The sequence below is a fragment of the Protopterus annectens genome, chromosome 1.part2 (assembly GCF_019279795.1).
Source record: "Protopterus annectens isolate FY-2018-M chromosome 1.part2, PAN1.0, whole genome shotgun sequence".
Taxonomy (NCBI): Eukaryota; Metazoa; Chordata; order Ceratodontiformes; family Protopteridae; genus Protopterus; species Protopterus annectens.
Window position 1 is genome coordinate 1,229,384,247 of NC_056727.1, and position 22,769 is coordinate 1,229,407,015.

Genomic DNA, 22,769 nt, shown 5'->3' on the forward strand with positions numbered 1-22,769 from the left:
ATAATGTTTGTAAATGTTAACTTGTTAATGCAGTTTGATTGCTTTTATATAAATGTAAATTTGCCTGTGTCACAAATGATAGTTCAATAAAGGTGTTTAAAAAAATAAAGCTGGAGATAATAGCAAACTAGTCTCTTCCTTATTTCTAGACTTGTCTAAAGTCTTCGACACAGTTTGTCACAGCAAACTTCAGATGTTCTCACTAGGTCTCTCTCAGCTCACCCTTCTGTGATTCAAAAGCTACTTGTCCAGTAGGTATCAGTCAGTAAAATGGCCCTTCACTCTCTCTCCTTACCTTCCAGTCACCACCAGTGTACCACAAAGCTCTATTCTTGGTCCCCTCCTCCTTAACATTTTTACTAACACCTTCTATACTTCCACACAACAGGCAGATGGTTCCACTCACATTTGCACATCTAACAATATGGTACACCTCCAAAAAATTACTCAAGGAATTCCAGCAGCCACTAAAACATGACTTCATAACTCACAACTCATGCTCAACCTAAAAAAGACCAAACTACTACTTTTTCCCCAAAATCCCTTTCTTATGAAAAAAAAACAAAATTTAAAGTCATCTCTCTTGATAAGACAACCATTGACATCACTTCTTATAGCAAACTATTAGGGGTGATAGTGGATGATAATCTTATATTCAACCTGCATATACAAAATTACATAAAAAAACTTATCAAAAACTAGGGATGCTTTACAGTGCCAAAAACGTTCTCAGTGACACAACTAAAACTACACTTGCCACTACCTATATCCTCCCCACTCTTCTTTATGGTGCTCCCATTCTTACTAACCTCCAGGCTTCGCAAAAATTAGGACTTGAACAATGCTATAACAAAGTTGCTAAATTTGCAGCACATAGCGCTTTCAGAAACCACCACTGTATAGCACTGAAAAGCCTAAATTGGTTAGAACTGCCACATCACCTAACATATACACAACTTCTTGCCACCTGTAAAATTATCTAGCATCTGTCTGCCTGTGCAGCCCTACAAATCATTCTACACAACTATGTCCCCAGTCAGTCATTACGATCCAGTGACCAAAAACTCCTGTATGTCTACAAACCTTACAAATCTGCTGGGAATTGTCTGTACTCGTACAAGGTTGCTAAGACCTGGGACTACTTACCTGTATCCATCAGGCCAATATGCTCCCATTCATCTTTTAAAACCACTCTGAAAGACTTCCTAGCTAAAATCTGGCTTTGTTCTTGCTCAAAACCAGGATAAACTATATCCCTAATTTTGAACAAGTACCTTTTCATTCCTTGCTTCCTTACTCTCCCTTTTCCACTTGCTTCCTTACTGCTATCTAGTTCTCTTCTCTGACTTTTCTGCCTAAATGTAATGTACCATAAGCCTGTTTTCCCTCACTTCATATTGGAATTCCTATTTTCATTAGACTAGCTTACCTTTGATTTCTCTACAAACCGTCTTAAGATTTCTTTAAATATGAAATGATTGTCAAATACCTTGTTTCTGATCTTAACCGATGTTTTATATTATGCCTGATTTGTTATAATTATTTAAATTGTAGATGTTTTTGTTTTATTTTTGAAGATTGTAAAATTATTGTTCTTAAAATGTTTTGCAAATAATTTAGAGCTTTTCTCCACTGAAAATGCTCTTCTGCCCAGTCAGACTTTCCTGGTAATCAAATGTCAATAAATAAATACATACATACATGCATGCATGCATGCATGCATGCATGCATAAATAAATAAATAAATAAATATATTTGCTAAACTTTTGCAAACAAATTGTCTTATCTGGAAAAGCATACAACCTACACATATATTGTGAGAGCATATTTAATATATCTGGGAAACCATACAACCTAGACATATATTGTGACAGCATGTTTAAAAGCCAGATACATGCTTTCATGAGACAACAAGAAATTCCTATATGAAGACATGTTTACTTAGATATTTAAATAAATATGAAAACTTATGCTTAATTGCATAATTAGTATTATAAACAACATAGAATATCTGCCAAGATGTGCAGCTTACAGTGCAAATTTCAAAGACAGTTTTCTTCAGCTACATCTAATGTCCACCTAATGTCATGCAACAGTTTGTCAAGCACTTGTTTTGGAAGTGTGAAGTACATATGGAAATATTGTTTATTTTCACAATCACTAACAAACAACTTGCTAAATTTCAAGTATAGTGTGATATAAGTGGACATTGACAATTCATTTTCTTGTCTTCTACCATGACATAATACACCATAGCCCTCAATAACGTAGGCCTGTCAGTTGTAAATCAGTGAAGACAAATATGACAATGTGAATAATAAATGAAAAACAGTGATTAATTTCTCTACAGCAGGACATCCTAGATTAACAATCGTATTGCCATTTTCTTAATAATGCCTTGCACTTTCTAGTACTGCCTATTATTAACTGGTAAGTTAATTAAAGAAGCCAGACCCAAAAAAGGTCTGAATACCAGCAGGAGCTATAACTGTGAACTAGAAGAATACAAAAAGGCATTACAGGCTTGAGTGAGTTAAAGAGGACAGGAACAGTATTTTTTGTGTGAAGGAATGGCATAAAACACGTATAAGCCACTAACCAGCTGTTTGTTTCAGTTTAGTAATGGCGAACCTGAGTGCAGTGTCAGCGCTGATCTCAATGGGGGCTGTGCTTGGCAAGGTAAATCCTGTACAGCTTATACTGATGACATTGCTGGAAGTTACCGCATTCTCTGCCAATCGATGGGCACTTTGGAAACTGCTAGAGGTGAGACTACAGAAGTGCAAAAAGTGAAGTGTGTCTTGTTGGCAAGTTGGTAGGGAATATGTCAATGATAACAGCTGAGTAAGGAGATGTCACAATGTCATTTCTGCCCGCAAGTCCTCATTTTGTGAAATCATGGTTTGAATACTTGCTTTCAAAACTTTAATTTTTCCTTTAGCTTCAGTCCAGGTTAGAGGGTAAACTAGAATGGCAGATAACTGTATGGTTTTTGGTACATCTGAAGACAATATTTACTACCCTCATCTACATGTGGCATTCATGATGATTAATATGTGGCATACATGATGATTAACATGTACCATACATGATAACAATGTGCATTACATGATGATTAACGTGTGGCATACATGATGATTAACATCATTAAATTTTGTTATACTGCAGTTTGTCATTCATTGGTTAACAACTCTTAAATATCATGTGTAAAGCTTTTTTTCACAGATTTGTTTTACTGTAATTAGTCATGTAAAGCAGGCTTTCTGATTCTAAAATACATAGTGTTTTTCTTTAATTAATTCAGTGGAAATATATTTCTTAAGTTTAATAAACTTTTGTTTGTAGCTGGAGTTAAAGTGTGGGGTGAATGATGTAAAGAATTTTGGCAGGTGTGATTACTTTAGTCAGTCATAATTTATCCTCCATGGAAAACACAATATGCTCCATTTTGCAATTATAACTTTGAAGTCTTTTGTAATATTCACTAAAAGGGAGTGCTGCCTAGTCCTGCAAGAAAATTCTCAGCTGCCACAGTTGGTGCTGAGGAGAAGGTTCAATTGGATGAGGGGTAACTTTCAAGCTAGTTGTAAATCACTGACTAAGGTGGAGCTTAGGCAGTAAATTTTGAATGTTCTCTTTCCAGATGTAGTTGTCATTAGCTGTGGTTGTAGGTAGGCTCCTATTCAAGTGTTCAGTGGAATCAGTAGAGTAATACAAAATCCATAGACTAAGAGATGTACGCAGTCATTTTGAAGTTGACGAGGTGGTGCAGCAGTTAGTGTTGTCGCCTCACAGCAAAAGGTTCTCCGGTTTGATTCTCAGCTGGGGTACCTTCTGTGTGGAGTCTGCATGTCCTCCCTGCAGTCACGTGGGTTTCCTTTGGGTGCTCTGGTTTCCTCCCACATTCCAAAGACATGATAAGTAGGTGGATTGGACACTCTAAATTGGCTGTAGGTGAGAGTATGTGCGTTAGTGAGTGGTGCAATTGATTTACTGTGGCAGGGCTAGCCACCCAGTGGTGTAAACATTGGCTCAAGATGATTGTCACTACAGAAGTGACACCCCGACCCCATGTGCAAAATGGGAAAAAGGGGTGAAGGATGGATGGATGGATGAATGTATCTTTATTAGTAGATGAGTGTTGCTTAGCTGACTATGTACACTGAGCTAGAGTTAGCTAATTTATTATAGATTTTGTGGGTTGAGCTTAGGGTCTACACTCCCTTTTTACATCATTATGGGCATATGTGGGCAAGACAGTCTGTTTTTTGTCCTTCCCACTTTGAGTGGTGGGTGTGGATACCTAACATACTGGATCAACATTCAAGATATACATTTAAAAAACAAAATTTTTTTCAAACCATTTTAGTGCTATGTTTTAAAAATTGCACAGTTTTTTCTAAGGTATTCCAGGAATTCTTAGATCCTCATTTTCTGATTAATATTAATTTATTTAGAGCTAGAGGGAAATGAATCATCCTTCAAAGTGTAAATAAAATATATACATAAAAATATATAATTTTTAGAGCTAAGAAACATAGGTTTAAGTGTGGGTGGAAGGGAGGTCATCTAAATTCTGCAGTGCTTTTGGTTGCCCTTTGTCAGATTTGTCTGACGCTAGTTGAGTGAGTTTTAAATTGTTTTTTGTTGCTATGTCTTAGGTTGTGGCTGACCTGAACCTCTTAGGGAAAAAAGTGCAGCTTCTTACTTGATTTATTGTAGGGGTAAAACCATTGTATTGCCATATTTTCAGTTTTAAGTTGCTGTGTGCTATTGCAGCTAAATCATAGCAGAAATATGGTTCAGATATGAGTACATGTCCTGATTGTAACTACCTTTTATTTAGATGTAGTTGGCTGGAGTAGAGGGGCCCTGAGGCTGAGAGAGTCTGACATCTAATGGTGGATTGTCTTACAGTTGCACCTGGATTTCTATGATGGGTCCAGTTTTCTAGTTTATTGTTTAAATAAAAAGAAATATAAAATAGTTACAAAATAGAGTATTGAATTGGATTAATCATTCTTAAAGAGGTGGATAGAGAATCTGTGTGTTGTTAAGTCAGTGATGTGGTCTAAAACTTCAAACCAGGATGCTCCCAAAGTTTCTAATTTTTATTGGACATATATAATTTGTTATCTTCTATTTTTATATATAATGTTTATGCCTTTGCGGGTATTGTGCCTAATAGGGGTGCTGTTGGAAATAGGGAGGGTGTTTCTGATGTTTTAAGCATTTTTAGTGGGGCTTCTTTTGTTGCAATGCTGAAGAAGGATGGCCGAGAGGTGCCACAGTTGCTATGGGAGCGTACCGGGGGAATACTGTGCTATGGTTTGAAGGTCGAGTTGGTTATTAAAGTGTAATTTTATTTAATATAATATAATATAATAAACTGTAGTTTCTTGGGCTTACAGTGGCGGAGCACCGAGGAAATAGCTTATTGATCCTTCATAAGGCCACATGCTTTTTAATTGAAAAAATATTGTTATCTTTTATTTTTGTATTTCTGTTTTATTTATATTTTTATGTTCATTGCCTGTGGGTATCCTGCATAATAGGGGTGCCATCGGGAATATGTCATTTGGTTGCGAAACTGGAAGGGTGAGCAAGAGTTGCCATGGTTGTTATGAGAGCATACCGGGGTGAGTATTGCATTATGGTTTAAGACACTAAGTTGGTAAAAGCCTAATAGATATGTTACACTAAATTACATTATGGTTAAGTTTTTATATAGGTTTAGAATGAGCTTGAATTGGCTTAGAATTAAGGACTAGCTTACTGATTCTTTATGCGGCCACATGGTTTTAGCTCATAATTGGTTGGTTCTTGACTACTTACAGGGCCTCATGGCAGACCAATCAAAAAGTTATTAATATAGTTATTATATATATCTATTTTAGTGGGGAACTTAATCTAGGTAGTGCCTATTAGAATGGTTTGCTGGGAGAAACAGTGGGAGACGTAACATTGGGCTAGTACAGTGGTTTTGCAGAATCCTAATTTATGAGTGAATAATGAAAGCCTTATGTCAGCAGCGAAAATGCATACTGACATTTCTGGCAGTCTGGCTACCTTACTAGAGTTTAATGTAAGCGAGTGAGGGTGTGGGAGGGGTGGTTCTATCCAAAAATGTAAATGCAGAGTGGAGTGGTGAGTTTAAATTTTAAGTTCAGAGGTTTCTATAAGGGCTCTGCTAGTAGTCCCTGTGTATGGGAGTATTAGTAAAAATAATACGCCGTGGGGAATTCCTTCATGACCACAAAACCTAGTAGTTTGAAAATAAGAATTTAAAAATGAAAAAATGAAAATAGTCATTGTAAACAGCTATTAAAATAATGCTGACAGTAGAGCAAGCTTAATTAGGGAATGGGAACAATATAAGTGATCTCTAGTAATCATTACTAAGACACACGGATACTAAATTAAAAACACAGAATGCATTGTAAATAGTAGAGCAAGTCATACAAATGGTAATAACTTAAAAAACAAGTACCAGATCTGTTTATCATGTATAACCTTGCCTTGATCAGGATTCATAAGTATAGAGCAGCCCTAGTTATACATGCAATTAAGCCTTAGTGGTTGTAACACCCCTGCACTAGCCCAGTAATCACGGACCCACAGTTCTCACCACTGGCAACAGCTAGTGGATGTACACACAGGGAGGATGACAAGTACACACACAGTAAAGTGCAATTTCCCTTAAGAGCATACAGAGATCACAATCAGTCTGGGGCTGGTTTCTCCCTCTTTCTCCAGATCCCCAGTAAGACTCCCCACTGGCACAGCTATAGCGTTAAGATCTCAGCTGAGGGGCCATGCCAACACCTCCAGCACCCTCTCTGTCCAACTAGTGCTTTGTGTCCCTGTCCAAGTAGCTGACACACACACACATACACTTTAAGATTTGATTTATATACAAGCACACACATGCACCTGGAGAAGGCTGGCACAGGTTTACTAGCTATGTCCCCTTCTGCCCAGACTATAAGGTAGTTTCCACTGCCACCAACCCCTACTTATCAGCTACTATAAGGCCCTTACAAAGGATGTCCAGTCCTACTGTATAATGTTACTATATCCAAATGGTAGTCTGACCAAGACTTGCAAGGCTATTTAGGAGTGGCCTGTACAGTGTTACCAAATACATATGCAAGTACTCTTAGAGCTTAAATATGTCTCACAAATATCAGCCACAACACAGTAACTTCAGAGTTCAAAATCACAGGAAATATTTTAAAACAACATTGCAGGATAGTCTCAAATAAATACAGAAAACATCTAAAGTAATCTTTACTATATTCCTATCTATATCTAAAAGAGATACTATACCCTAAATCTTAGTTACAGCAAGGCAAGTGCAGATGATGGTGATGATGAGTGGATGTTCTTTCTAGGTCCAAGACAAAATAGAAAATGCACAGTGTCTCTCTGAGAAAGTTCTTAAATTAATATCAAATATTACTGCTGGGTTAGCTTGGATGACATCACTTTTTGTCACCTGACTTTAGTTCCCAAGCTAAACTGCTAGTGTCCAACATTTAACATCTCTGTGTGAAAAATACATCTCTCGCAGATCTTTGCTGCTTCTAGGAAGTCATAAAGCAGTAAAACACTTTTACATTTTAAACCTAGTAATTACTTCTCTCCAAGACAATACAAAAAACTTGTAGCTCTAGACATTGTGTCTGCTACACTGAAACTGAGAGATAACTTCTCTTGTTTATGGCCCAGCTATAAAGTAACTTAACCTCAACTATTCTTAAGTTTTGCAAGTTAACCCTTTTATGTACCAGTAGGGTACACTGTGGATATATTTTTGAAGCTCAGTACATAACATACAGTTCTGTATAAATCATATCAATATTCACAAATGACATAGAATTAGTTACAAAATTCCAGATAGCTGGCTGTCAGTTCCACTAGTAAGGGAAGAAAGGAGACAGGTATGGAGTCTTTACTAGTTTGTGTGTCCTTACTGGATATTGGCCTCAGGTGTTCTCTTGTTAGTAAACTTTCCTGTGGTCAAGTTTGCAGAAGTTAAGAATGGGTTTTTAATTATTTTTTTATATTTAAGCAATAAACCGGAATACTGGACTCATCATAGAAATCTAGGTCCAAATGTACGATGATCCTCCATTGGATTTTAGACTTTTTCAATCCCAGGACCCCTCTACTTCAGGCAACTATGTCTAAATAAAAGATAATTACAATTGGGCCATGTACATGTATCTGAACCATATTTCAGCTATAATTTAGCTGTAATAGCATACACCAACTTAAAAATGAAAATATGGCGATACAATGGCAGCACCCCTATAATAAATCAATTAAGAATTTACACTTTTTTCCCTAAGAGGCTCAAGTCAGCCAAAACCTGACACATGGCAGCAGAAACATCATTTAAAACTCACTCAACTAACACCAGGCAGATCTTATGAAGGATAACCGAAAACACAGCAGAAATTAGATGACCACTACCTCTATTCCCTCCCACATACCGTAATCTATGCTTCTTAGCCCTAACAAATATATATTTTTCTCTATATATGTTATTTACACTTTAAAGGATGATTCAGTTTCCTGTAGCTCTAAATAAACTAATATTAATTGGAAAATGAAGATCTAAAAATTCCTGAGATAACTTAAAATAGCCTGTGTATTTTTTTTAAATAGCTCTAAAATGGTTTTAAAAATTTTTTAAACATATATCTTGAATTGTGATAGAATACATTAGATAACCACCCCCTCGCACAACGGGCTATACCCACCAGTTAAAGTTTGAAGGACTGAAAAACAGAATGTCCTGCCCAGATATACCCACAATGATGTAAAAAGGGGCATAAACCATAAGCTCAACCCTCAAAATCTGTAATACATTGGATAACTCTAGCTCAGTGTACATAGTCATCAAAGCAAAGCTCATCTGCTGATAAAGATTGTGAACTTCAAAATGACTGAGTACATCTCTTATTCTGCGGATTTTGTATTATCGTACTGATTCCACTTAGCAGTTAAATAGGGACCTACCTACCACCAAATGTAATGACAACCATGTCTGGAAAGAGGACCTTTGAAACTTACTGCCTAAGCTCCACCATAGTCAATGATTTACAACTAACTTGCAAGTTACCCCTCATCCAAGTGAATCTTTTGCAATGTTATCATGATTTATCAGTGTTATCTTAACTAATATTGTTTATTAGAATGATTCCTAAAATACTTCATATTTATAGTACTCGACTTTTATTAAAATGCTTGCTTCAGGGATTAATCATATCTTGATTTTAAGCTATTGTACTAGTTTCATTGTTGTCGAATCCTGATTTAGAGATTTTTTTCAAATGTTTCAGAGATTTACGGATGCATTTAAATGCTTAACATGACACACACACACACACACACACACACACACACACACACACACACACACACACACACACACACACACACACACACACACAAACACACACACACACACACACACACACACACACACACACACACACACACACATACACACACACACGCACACACACAAGGTTGAACTTTAGAAAAACAATTGCTATTAATTTTAAAGCTATCAGCATGCTATCCCGTTCTAATAACATTTGCAAAGAATTCAACAACTGGGATACTAAGCATCACGTCTGAAGATAAAATAGGGTAGTTAGAAATGTTTAAGAAGTTTGTAAATCTATCAGGGAAACCATACAATTTCAGAACTTTAAAAAGATATGACCACTTAACCAAATTAAATGCTCTTATGTCCTTTTCATATCTAAACTGATAATATTCAAGTTTTCTTTATTATTAACAAAACCAGTTAATGATGTTATTATTGTATTAATATTATGAGTTTGTCTGGCAATTACAAATCCAGTCTGGTCCCCAATAATAAGAGATGGTAGTATCAGTTTAAATCTTCTAGACATGATAGATATGACTGTTTTATAATCTATACTGAAAAATGAAATGGGTCTGTACATAGAACATATTGCAAGCTCTTTATCCTACTTTAAACTATGTGCATTTAAGCACTATTTCCAAGAGGGGGGGGTTATAGTTACTACCTTGTACTGGTATAAACCTTTTCAATAGAAACATAATTTATTGAGGAAAAAATTTGAAAACTGAAGAATAATACCATTCAATCCCGGAGTTTTGTTATCATATAATTTATTCATTTGACCTTTTACTTCTGAAAATAAAATTGGTTTTAGTAAAGAATTTGCTTGATCATGAGATAATCTGCAGTTAATGTTCAGAATGCGATCTAAAAGTATTTTGTCTGGAGTATCTGTACCTTGTTCATTTACTTTTTTTATAATATTTTCCATCCCAAAGACATTTATTCAATGTTAGTTAGTTTCCCATTACTACTTAGAACAAAAAATATATTTTATTTGGTCACACAGAAATTAGAACAGGTCAGTTAAGGTTAATTACTTGTGAACAGAGGATGGATTTAGGGGTTAAGCCTTCAGTTTAAGGGGTAAAATAAACAATTTCAAGGCTTTTTTGGAAAAGCTCACTCAGACTCTGCCATAGATTGTGGTGAGGAAAAGGTTAATATGTTTTTCCTTTCTTGTACTTTGTATTGCTTCATTGCCATCTTCTATTTTGTATATTGTGATGTATTTTCTTTGCACTGTGTTTTACCTGTGTTATGCTTTCAACTGCATATTTAAACTAGTAAAGAGGCCACAGCTGTGTCTCTTGTGAGTCACACAAAAATGAAATTCCCCCCACCCTTGTACTGTACTCCTTTTAAACTCAACTGCCTCTCTAGTTGCTTGTCCCTTATGTAAATTTGACCACATATATCATTCCCTCTCCTCTTTCATTGATTATTGTCAGTAAGCACAAAATTATCATTTTATGAAGTCACTCCCCTTCAGTTATTTAAATCTTTTAGTCTTCCCACTACATTCCATAATGCCAGAATACTAAGTGCCCGCCCCCTTTGCAATCTATGGCTCTGCCTTAGATTGCTAAAGCCTGAGTTACCCCCTCTTTCATATCTAACTGCTAAGTGCACACTGCAACTGTTTTGATATTAACCCATTTTCCATCTTACCTTTAAAATCTGCAACATCTTGACCAAGACCACCAATTACTGGAGAACCCATATTCTGTCTCTCAGTAGTTATCTTTGATTAGTGCTTCTGTTTTTCTTCAGGTGAAGAGAATGCTGATCATCAGAAACCCTGATAACTGCTTCATAGGTGCCAGCTTGGAATTTATGCTTATATTTTGCTCCTGTTGAGAGAAAGAGCAGAGAGCATTTATTCCTTCTGGTTGGTATTCAAGGCATCTACCTGGAAAAGGCTACAACAAGCCTACAGACTACATCATCTGGGACAAGACTGTTGATCACCAAAGAGCCTCTGGTCTGCTTCTCATCTTGGGAATGGTGCTACTGTTTTGCTTCTGGTGAGAGAAGAAGCAGAGGAGAATTGTATCCCAGCAGTGAAAAGCTGTGGGAGAGCAGCACTTGTAGTAGCCAGGCAGTAGCCAGTTAGGCAAATCCCCTCTTTTCATCATTATTGACAAACTAATTCTTTCTTTTCTGTAAGCACTGCTTAATTAGCTGCTGTCTAACCTGCATTCAGTATATCCCTCTAAATGCATCATCCATAAATCAACAGGGTCTACTTATCAGTTTCCCCTTAAGTGTTTGGCAGAGGCCTGTATAGACACTGACACCTTGAGTCGACATTTTACCTGTAAAAGCACCTTGAAATTTTAGCCAATACCTGGTAGTACCAGATCTTCCTGACATTACTTTATATTCTCATTGCAACCATCTAATCAATAAAAAGGGCCTGTTACCATGGATATGAACTTTCCTAGTATCTTCCTTACCAGGTTGGTGGATATAGGCATCCTGAGGCAATGTAGAAATCACCTCATGTTTACTGACAATCAGCCGATTCCCCAATAAACTGATAAGGTATGTGAGAGATGTAGTTACACAATGTCAGTGGAGGCAAAGCTGCCACATAAAATCACTCCTAATGTCAATCAGGTTGTCAGTAGTACACACACTGGACCCATCACACACAGTTCAAAGCAGACACATAGACCCACATATGCTGAGGCACTTAAATGTAACATTTCTAAACCACCAAGACCTCCTAGATGAAGTACACATAGCAAATTCTGTCAGCAGCCAAGAATGCATTCTTTTAAAATAACACCCACATTAACACATACAGCCACATCTCAAAGAGCCTCTATTCTAAGTCCATAAGGCAAGCAACCACACAATAGAACATTCTGGTCATTGGAGTCACCATTGGGAGACATACTGATCTCCCTCTCACCAAGCTAAGTAAGGAGAAAGTCCAGTCAGTTTCTTATCAGGGACGAGGATCTTCCACATTATGCAGGTACTCAGGTCATTGGACCACAAGTACCAGTATTACTCAGTCATAGTCCATGTAGATGTAAATGACCTGGGATATACTTCCCTACACTATATGAAGAGAGACATCATGGAGTTTTTGGAATATGTGTCCCAAGTTGGTATGAGCCTAGCACTGAGCAGCATTTTACCTTCTCTAAGAATGATGCCACAATACAACCAGAAGATGACTGACTTTATTAATTGGCTTAGTTTCTGGTGTCATTCTAAGGGGGTGCAATATTTGTCAGCATGGAAGGAGATAGTCAACAGACCAGGCTGCTTCACCAGGGATGGTCTGTACCTCTCCCCTCTAGGCTTTTGAATATTAGCTAATATATTGTCCTCCTCCATAGTGCCTTTTTTTAGGCAATGCTAACTGAAAGTACTTCCAATGTAGTAAATCAAAACCAAGAAAATCTAAACGTGTTACTGCTCAATGCTAGGAGTCTAAACAACAAATTCTACTCCCTACAGGCTCTCCTTACCCTAGAAAATGCTGATGTCTGTGTGGTCACTGAGACATGGTTTAAAGCTGCAGATGGCATACCATCAGTGCAAGGCTATAATGTCTTCCACACATTTAGACCACCTACTACACATACAGGGACTAAAGGTGGAGGTGTCTTGAAATAAATATACCCCAAGGCTGGTCAAACAGGACAATGCACTTGAGTTTTCCACATTTAAATCACCACAGACAAAATCCCATACCACTTCTTTGCAAGCTATAGGTCCTCCTCTATGACCCAGGAAATCTACAATATGTATTTATGCTTATTGGAAACACACACTATCTAAACCAATACCATATTCATGGGTCACTTAATTACCCCACTATTAACTGGGAATCATTTAAGACACCTATCATGCAGGCACAGAGATTCCTGGGCTTTGTAAATAAACATCCCCTGACCAGCTTTTCAATACACTGACCTGGGGTGCAAACATACCGGATCTGGTCCTCAGTAATATGGGAGAATGCTGCACACCCCATCCCCTAAGGTAATGTCTTCTCTGGTAAGGTCAGACAACAAAACGGTCTCCTTTGAAGTAAAAATAAAACTCAGAACCCCACTAACCCTAGAATGTTCAAGATCCACTCTAAGACTAACTTCCTACTGGCAAAATTTCAAGACCCCATAAACCCTGAGAATATTGCAGTCTATGCAGAACTGTTCACCGAAACCCTATACAAGCATGTTAATAGCTATAGTTCCCAAGCTTTATAATAAAAGGAAAAGAATTTTGACCAAATGTAAAAAGAGTAATTCCCAGAATGTTAGAGCCCTTGTCACTGAAATAAACAAACAACTCAGGAGCTTAATAAAATCCACCAAAGCCAAATTTGAGGATAAAGTAGCTACCCAAGCCAAAGACAATCACAAGGCATTTTTAGTTATGTATGTAATCTCAAAAGTACTATGCAGGAATGCATTGATCTGATTTTGAATGATATTATCTAGACTGAGGCTGAAGCTATAGTAAAGCTACTGGCAGACAAATTCAGCTCTAACTTTACCCCTCTCTCCCCTTTACCCCCTGTAAGGAAATACCATCAAATGTACTGTAACTTCCCCTACTGTCAGTACGGAACAGGTCCTCAATGCTCTCTCTAAGGCCAAGAACACTGCATCAATGCGCCCAGACAATATCCCAGAATGCCTTATAAATGGCATGAAACATGACCTATTAGGTCCTCTATTGCTATTTAACTGTAACCTCAAAACAGGTTTCATGTCTCACAAATAGAGAACAGCAACAGTCATTCCTCTGCACAAAGGTGGGCCATCTACAGACCTTGGAAGCTACAGACCCATAAGTCTCACTTGTCTTATATGCAAAGCCATGAAAGGAATTAAATGATCAATAATGACATAGGAAACTGATAACTTTAGCTCTGACCTTGCCGCTCTCTCCTTTCTGTATGTCCCTCAAGATATACCTCAAATTGGCTTGCCTCCAGGTATCACACAAGACCAAGTCCTAAAAGTGCTATCAAAACCAAAAATACTTTGGGTCCTGACAATATGCCTGGATGCATCTTAAATAGCATGAAGCAGGATTTGGCCACACCCCTAATAAGACTAACACTGTTCAATCTGAGCCTTCATACAGGTTTTGTACCAAGTGAATAGAGAACAATTACAGTCATTCCCCTGCATAAGGGGGGACCCAGACAATTACTAACCCATAAGTCTAACCAGCCTCATATGCAAAGCTATGGAAAGACTTATCATGGAACTAATCAATAAGGACATAGGGAAACTCCAAACACTAAACCCATCTTGGTTTGGCTTTGTCAATGTCAGGTCATGCTTACTCAACCTGAAAATATCACCTAAGCAATGGATAAAGGCAAAATGGCACACACTGCATACCTCAGCCTGGCCAAAGCTTTAACACAATCCCCCATGCAGGCATAGTAGAAAAGCTAAAAAATGAGAATAAACCCCTGCTTCACTGACTGCATTGCCAACTGGCTCATAGATAGGGCATAGAAAATCAAAACAGGTAATGTTATCTCCTCAAAGAGACCAGTCACCAGTGGAGTCCCCCAGGTTTCTGTGCTAGGACCTCTCCTGTTTGGCATCTACTTTTCTGAAGTAAAAGCCAATACCAAAGGGCTGTAGCTGATTGCATTTGCAGATGACTGCAAGCTAGTAGCAGTCATTGAATCCTGAAATGACTTAGTCATCCTGCAGGAAGCTTTGTTCCAAACAAATAACTGCTGCTGAAATCATGGACTGAAACTAAATGCCAAAGAAATACATGATTGTGTCCTTTGGGAAGTCATCAACTGCAGGGAACTGCCACATTGACAATACGCCCCTAAGAGTTGACCTAGTTGTTCAGGATTTGGGAACTTATGTGGACAGTGATGTAACTTTTGACCAACATGTGTCCATTGATGTGAGAAGGTCCTTCTATATTGCACAGCTTATGAATAAATGGTTTGTGTCTAGATCTATGGATGTCATTGTCCCCCTTTACTCAGCCCTTATTTGGCCAGTCATTGAATATAATGCTCCCTTTAGCAAGTATCTGACCAGACACACAACAACAGGAATGCCCACAGAGGTATCTTATTAAAAGGATTTGAGACCTAAACAACATGTCCTACATGGACCGACTCAAAGCATTGTCACTATACTAGGTATCGTACATACTGCTAAGAGGTGACTTGTGTCCAGCATACAACGCATCCTCCAGTTCAATACTCATGGCTTTACTGCACATCAACAAGCCAAATGGCATCAGAATACTGAATCTAGAGATCTAAATCTCTTTTGAAACATCAGCAGAGTGGTTTGGAGGGACAGATATATCTCACAGAGGATACTGCTGCTCTGGAACAGACTCCCCGTCCACATAAAACAAGGTTTATCTCAGTCCATATTCAAGTGCAACTTAGATCTATGGATGGGAAACAGAAAATTTACCCCAGGACTGCACCCTGTACTACTAGTGGACAGAGGCATCTCTTAATGCTTTATCCTATGTATGGGGTCCTCAAATTATCTTTTGTATGATCCTAGTTATTCTCAGTAGGGGTAATATATATAATTATTGACCATGGAATAGGTAGGCCAATCTATAACCACATGGGACAGGTTATTTCAAGTACAAAAAGGGAAATTGCTAGGCTTAAAATGGGCTGCAATGGCCACTACCGTAGTACTTACCTATGAACCTATATACTGAAAACAGTGTGTAATATAAAGATCCCAAACCACTGACAGGGCAACCAGCCTTACTGATAAATCCTCTGTGATCTACAAATCAAGATGTTTTAGATCTTGACAATGAAGCAAATATGTTCTAGAATATTCTGAGAATTATAAAAGTATTTTCATTTTGTTGCAAAGACCTAAAAAATCAAATTTTAAAGATCATGGGTAGCCTGATCTTGGATTTGAAATTTAATTGTATATTAAATAATGACGACACAAGTGCTATTAGCAATCTTAGAATTTCAGCATCAGCAAAAGCTCTTAAAACTGGAGAGAACCAATTAATATTATAAATATTAATGAATTTACTAAGAACACTTTTTTTATATTATGCTTGTTATTACAATTAAGCATTTGGAACCCAAACCAGAATAAACAGAATTCATGTTCTAAGGATCTGAGTAATAAGTTGAAAAAGGTAAAAATTATTTGGAACAGTAAGGGTAAACCGATTTGTAAAGAGAGAATGTATTTATTGGGGAGGAGGAGCAGATGAAGCTGGGCAATGCCAGATTTTCGGATGTATCTGCTGGCAGTGAAGGCATCCTTTACTTTCAAAGAAATGAAGAGAGTCTAAGTCAGGGAAAGTAAAAAGGTTGGTGTGGAAAAAATGCGCTGCTTTAACTCAGTTGAATAAATTTAAAATCTTGAAGAGTATGATAACAGAGGAGTTGCTTAAGGAGAATATTTAGAATCATAATATAAGAGTTCAGGGAGAAATGATTGATGGTAAGGTTTGGAAGAATAGAAGAGTTTTAATGGTCCAACATTTTTTGAGAGATGAAGGATGTCAAGAATTTATAACATGGGAGTTCTGCGAGCTGGTTTACTGGTTACATGAGGGAGAATGACTTCATTTTCAGCAGTTGCAGATGGCAGCATGGCTTTCAACCTCTTAACAAAAAGATTCAGACAAAGCCAAACATAATGTCTCTACTCTTACAGTCCTGTACCTGCTGGAGTAATATGTTTCCTGTATGTAGTACTTTTCATGTGGAAAAGCATTTCATTATGCCTAAGTTGAACTTTGCACCCTTAATCTGTTAGGCTAGCTTCCTCTGCTCTCCTCTGTCCTTCCTTTTAAGCTGTATGCCATTACATTTTCCTGAGTGCCTTTTAAACCATATTATGTCTCTCCTTTTGGACCTATCTTCAATGTGAGAATAGCTTTTTAACTTTTATAATTTCTACTCATACCTTTTGCTCACCATTCGTTTTGTTACACTGACAACCTTTCTTCATACCTTCTTGGATGGCTTGCTATCCTTCTACTATATGGAGATCAGAACTAACTACTGTACTCTGTATCTGACCTGACCTTGAGTTTATAGATTCACAGGTCACTACTAGGCTAACTGCCCTTCTGGATCATTTTAAACCTAGCCAACTATCCAATTTGAGAATCAAACCCTGCACCTTGTGTTTATCAGGCAAACGCTTTAACTATTATGCCAATCCACAACCTGGAAATATAAACTCGCTGTTCCTGGAATCTGCTCTTCTAAGGGCAAAACTCAGCATCTTAGGAGCTTGTAACACCTTTCTGACTTTGTACTTGGTGACTGATTTCTTCAGTTACTACCACACTAAAATCTTTTTTCCCCTGATCTGTGCTTTTTTAGAGCCACTTCTCTGAGCCGAAAGTATGCTTTGAGGTTAGAATTTATATGAAGTACTTTACACTTCCACATATTACAAGTTAAATAACATTTGTTAGTCCACTCTGCTAGTGTCCTCAGCTCCCTTTGAAGGTTTGCTCCCATATCTTCCAATGTCCCTTCTATTCTGGCATTATTTACAAATTGGTTGACCCTGTCCTCAGTGCTCCTTATGATGTCTGATACAAAGATGCCAAAGAACACTGGTCTCAGGACTGTCCTCATGGGACCCTACTTCATCTACTTCCATTGGGAGGGCCTCCTTACCTACTACTCATTGCTTCCTTACATCCAACCATTTGTTGTCCTATATTCTGTGGTGAATCAGGTCAAAGGCTTAACTGCACTTAAGGTGTATGCAGCATCATTTGGGTTTCCTTTGTTAATTTCTGATGTAACCCAATCGTAAAAAAGAATTAGACTGGACTAAGATAATACGTATAACCCACTGAAAGTATGGCCCAGTACAGATAAGCCCTTGATGAAAGATGGCATTGGCTATTCAGTTCTAGCACTGATGGCAGTACAGTAACCTACGCATGATGCAGTCTGGTCTGCTTGCTGGTCTGTACATTCCTGTTCACACCACATAAACAACATATTCATTTTAATAAAAGAAGGCTGTTCAGATCATTCATGCAGTAAGTTGTTTAGGATGGGTGACCTAGGCTGCAAAGGAATACCCAAATACATGTGTTCTTTAGGAAGATGATCTGTTGTTTGTTGAAAAGATATGTGCAACATTATCATTAGTTTAAAAGTGTTGAAAGCTAACTATTTTATTCTTTGTTGCAGATTAAGCCAGTCCACAGTACCATGTATGTTCACATGTTTGGTGCTTATTTTGGTGTCATGGTTTCTTGGTGTCTCTACAATGCTGGTCTGAAATACTTTCAAGAGAAAGAAGAGTCCAAATGGAGATCAGGCTTATTATCAATGTTTGGTAAGGAAAAACAAATCTCAGGATTTCATTTCCATAACACCGTTTTCTTTTCACTAGTGAGTTTAATGTCACAGATGTTCTGAAAGCCTGGTATCAGAAATAACTTTTCTGTACTAACTCAGCTACTACTACCAAATAAAGGAAACATGTTATTAGTGGGGTTGTTATCAATCAGATCTGAAGTCCAATACATGATATGGCTTTTCAGCCAGAAGAAATAGGGCTGTTCACATGCGAGAGACCAAGAATCAAAATAGTAATCCAGATGCTTAAGTCCCAGCTGGAGAAAAAGTGAGTGGTGGATTACTGGATTGCTTTCCATGAGAGAAAACTGATGGGTGTGGCAATGTATCCTCAACCCCAAATGGAAAGTTCATCATATCAGAGGCACAGCAGATCACAGTAGTAAAGGAAACATATGGAGCAACATGAATATCTGGCTTGTTTTGTAGACATTATGAAACTGTGGCCATGAGAATGAGAGGACTCATAGTAAATTAAGGTTCCAATCCCTCCCCATTCCGCTGAGTGACAGCACCACTCCCCCCTCTTATGAGTCTCACTCTTTGATGGAATAAAACAGTTATAAGGGTGATTGCTCAATTATGTTTGTCAGAATATTATTGGACTGGGAGCAAAAAGTAAATATTCAAAAATTGTGAATAGCTGCATGTAGACATGTTGTGAAAAGGTGTTATGTGCACTGCAGTTTACCTCAATCATCCAAAGCAACATTACCATACAATGGCCAAAAGTCACTATCTCAGTGAAGTATCCCTCAGTTCTCTTTCTAGGATGAGAAGGTCCCATAAAATATTTACCTATTTCTGCTACTGCATTAATTCATGGAGGCAGGATCCAAGTTCACTGCAGTAATATTAATTATGTTTCTTTAGGTCTAGACAAATCTCCATAATCTTGTACTCTGTCCACGATTTCAAAAACAGGATGATGATCTCCAAAGATAAACAGCAGCAAATCAGTGGTTTTAAGGGGCAAAACAACATCCGTGTAAAGTAGCAGTATGGAAGAAAATATTCAAGAAAAAAAGTACATTCAATGTTGAGACTACAGTATTAAACTGGTATTTTAGTTCAGCTGGAGAATATTTTAAGGTAAAATCGCTCTACTTCTCAACCTGTTAGAGTAAGAAATCTGGACAAAGACATTAAAAAAGTGGTAAAAATATGGACAGTTTTGAAATATTGATCTTAAAAACTTAGAAAGTTGATAGAATAATAGGTTTTGCATTAGCATGAACTTCTTGAAGGGTATGAAGTTTAAAACTCAAATGTTTGTCATTATTTTCTGACGTCAATCTTTAATGATTTGTCACTAATCTGCCAGAAAGCCACAATTTTATGAAAAACGAACCAAAAATATAAGGTAAAAATCTGGACATTCTGCAAAAATCTGTACAGTTGAGAGTGTGTCCTCATTGATCATGATTATTTCATAGCAGAGTTTTCATACATGTAGACAGAGGTCAGATTTAGAAAACCTACTAAAGTGTTTGCTACAATCTTGTGAAGAAATACCCAGCTACCAATTAATCACAAAATGTGACAGAGAAAGATGGCTCCAAACAGGGTTCTCATGAATAATTTGTTTGTTTATTATGTTGTGCTAACATGCCTTACAGTTTTGCAGTTATGTCCATTGACATGATTTTGCATTTAGCAACAAAACACTAGAGTGACATCAGGATGGGAGAATGGTCCATTTAGTAGCTTGGCATAAAGTCAAGATAACAATTTATGAAAAATCAGTATGAAACACATTTTTTGGACCTTCTAGTCAGTGCAGTTGTCGATGCACTCTGCACACAAAAGTGTCTCTGGCTCACTTTTAACCTTAGCATGTAATGCGAGTCTCATTTGTGTCTCAGCAGTGCAGCTCAGTGAGCATGGTGAATTGCCTGCTATATGTTCACGTGGGGGAGGGGAATTTTCCTGAGTATTGGATGCCTGCAGCACAATATATTGAGGGACCCAATGCTGATCACTGCTTCTCCTAGGAAGTCACTGCCGTTGCACAATCTGTGTGTGTACCAGCAGTGATTCCTTTCTTTTGGGAGATGTCTCAATGCTTCAAGTTGGTGTGACCATGGAGTTGGTGGACATAAATTTGGGAAGTGTGGGGGTATACTCCAGATTGGGGTGCAGAGAGACTTTCCCCCTGCAAAAAACACATACATTTTTATTTTTTGCCCTTTTGTGTTTTGGACATCAGTTTTCAGTGTTGCTTGAGGTTTTGCTTTTGATGTTTCGTAGTAGAACCAGATTGCCTGTGTATGGTGCTAAGTGTAAGCAGCTTGTGCTCAGCTGCAGGTTTTATATGCTTACCTCCACCTTTAGCTAAATCACTGTCTACCATTGTTACTTGTCACAATTATCCATTATGTCAAATGCAGTTTTATTCTCACTGTTACTCTTAAGTTCATGCAATCTGTTCATACATTTAATATGATACAACATGATTAAGTCTTTTTGCTATAAATGATCACCTTTAAAAAAATGAATTTAGACTACACAACATTCAATTCATGATAGATGACTGGCACAGATCTGAATTTAAATACAAAAGTGCTATTGTTCACATTACATAGCCAAAAACACAGGGCTTAACCTGGAATTGTGCAGATGTTCTGTCTTCTCTCTCTATGCGTACAGCTCAGTCATTGTTATTTTTTAAAGTTTCACATTCCATGTTTTACATGCAGATTAGAACAAGAAACAAAAATATGCACAACACTTGATAAATAAGTACATGCATACAAAAAACAGTTTCATTAGTATCAAAAACTACCAGTGAAAACACTTGTTTTCAGAACCTTTTTAAAGCCATCTGCCTGAGGATAAAGGCGAGACTTATGACTTTGTTGTAGAGTAGCATGCATTGGGTTGATGTTTAACTTGGTTGGATAATCATGAGCTGAGGGACAAAGAATAATGACGCACAGGACCTGAATATCGGTTGCATCATAGCAATGAGATACGCAGCTGCTGTAACAAATTTTCAGTAGTACAGTAAACAATAAAAACGTCGTCCCTGTCCATTCCCCAACTGTGACTAAGCCTTTGGACTCCCCAGCTATAAATATTCATTTTCCTGGTCACACTAACACTCATGGCAAGAAATTGCAAAGGGGAGAATGGCTACATTACTGGGAAATTAGTAAATTTTTATTAGGGGTGTAGATTTTTAATAATACAGTCCCAGAGGAAAGGAGAGGCATACATAGTGTTAAACAATAGGAGAAAGCCACATTGGATGTAGAACTTAAAAAAAGGCTAGGATTTTGAAAAAACAAAAGTGGGAAAGAAACAGGTTAGATATATAAGCAGGGCAATCAGTAAAGAGATGGGATACTGATCCTCACATTATAACAGAAAATTACTTCATCAAAGTGGAACTAATATCCCACAGAGAGGCAGAACTGGACAGTGTGGTGGTTTTAATCAGGTTGGTGGGGTGATATATTGTTTGCTGAGCAAAATTATCCATTGTTAGCTTCTGTACGAGAGGATTAAGAGAACTATGCATATGATAAGAAGTAACTCTCTGCTGCCAACACCTGTGGTGTAGAGGGATAGAGCCCTGACTACTGCCCAAACAACCAGATTTGATTAGTGGTTTGGCTGCTTAATGGTGCTGGCAAAGGGAGGAAGAACAAGTCCATCTTTAGGGGGAGGAAGGCATGGCAGAATAGGATGCATTCAGCTACAATCACTGGGAGAAGGGGTGGTAGCACAGTAGGCATCCTGGAGCCAGGCTTAAGTCTCCCCAAGCCACCGTATGGTGGTAGACCCCGTCAGTGAGTGCATAGGAGCATGCTGTTACAGAGAGAGAGTCTCACAGAGGGAGGGCACTGGAGTTTTTGTGGTAATGCAGGTAGCCCATCCCTCTGCCTGGGAGGAGGGGATCAGGACCTTTACACAAAAATGCTTTAATTGCTGGATTGCTGATGGGAGAGCGCACAAACTCCATAAATATCTACCATAATAACAGCCCGTCTGTCTGGCTCT

At 37.8% G+C, this 22,769-nt stretch overlaps 1 protein-coding gene across 1 annotated transcript in view; it reads left to right on the plus strand.

Moving 5' to 3' along the window:
• The window catches only part of LOC122792309 (ammonium transporter Rh type A-like), a 594,865-nt gene that overhangs the window by 261,783 nt on the left and 310,313 nt on the right, over nucleotides 1-22,769 (plus strand). The window contains exons 3-4 of the mRNA XM_044060089.1: nucleotides 2,616-2,766; nucleotides 18,594-18,741. Coding sequence (XP_043916024.1) covers nucleotides 2,616-2,766; nucleotides 18,594-18,741 — 299 coding nt within the window. The remainder of the gene's footprint in view (nucleotides 1-2,615; nucleotides 2,767-18,593; nucleotides 18,742-22,769) is intronic.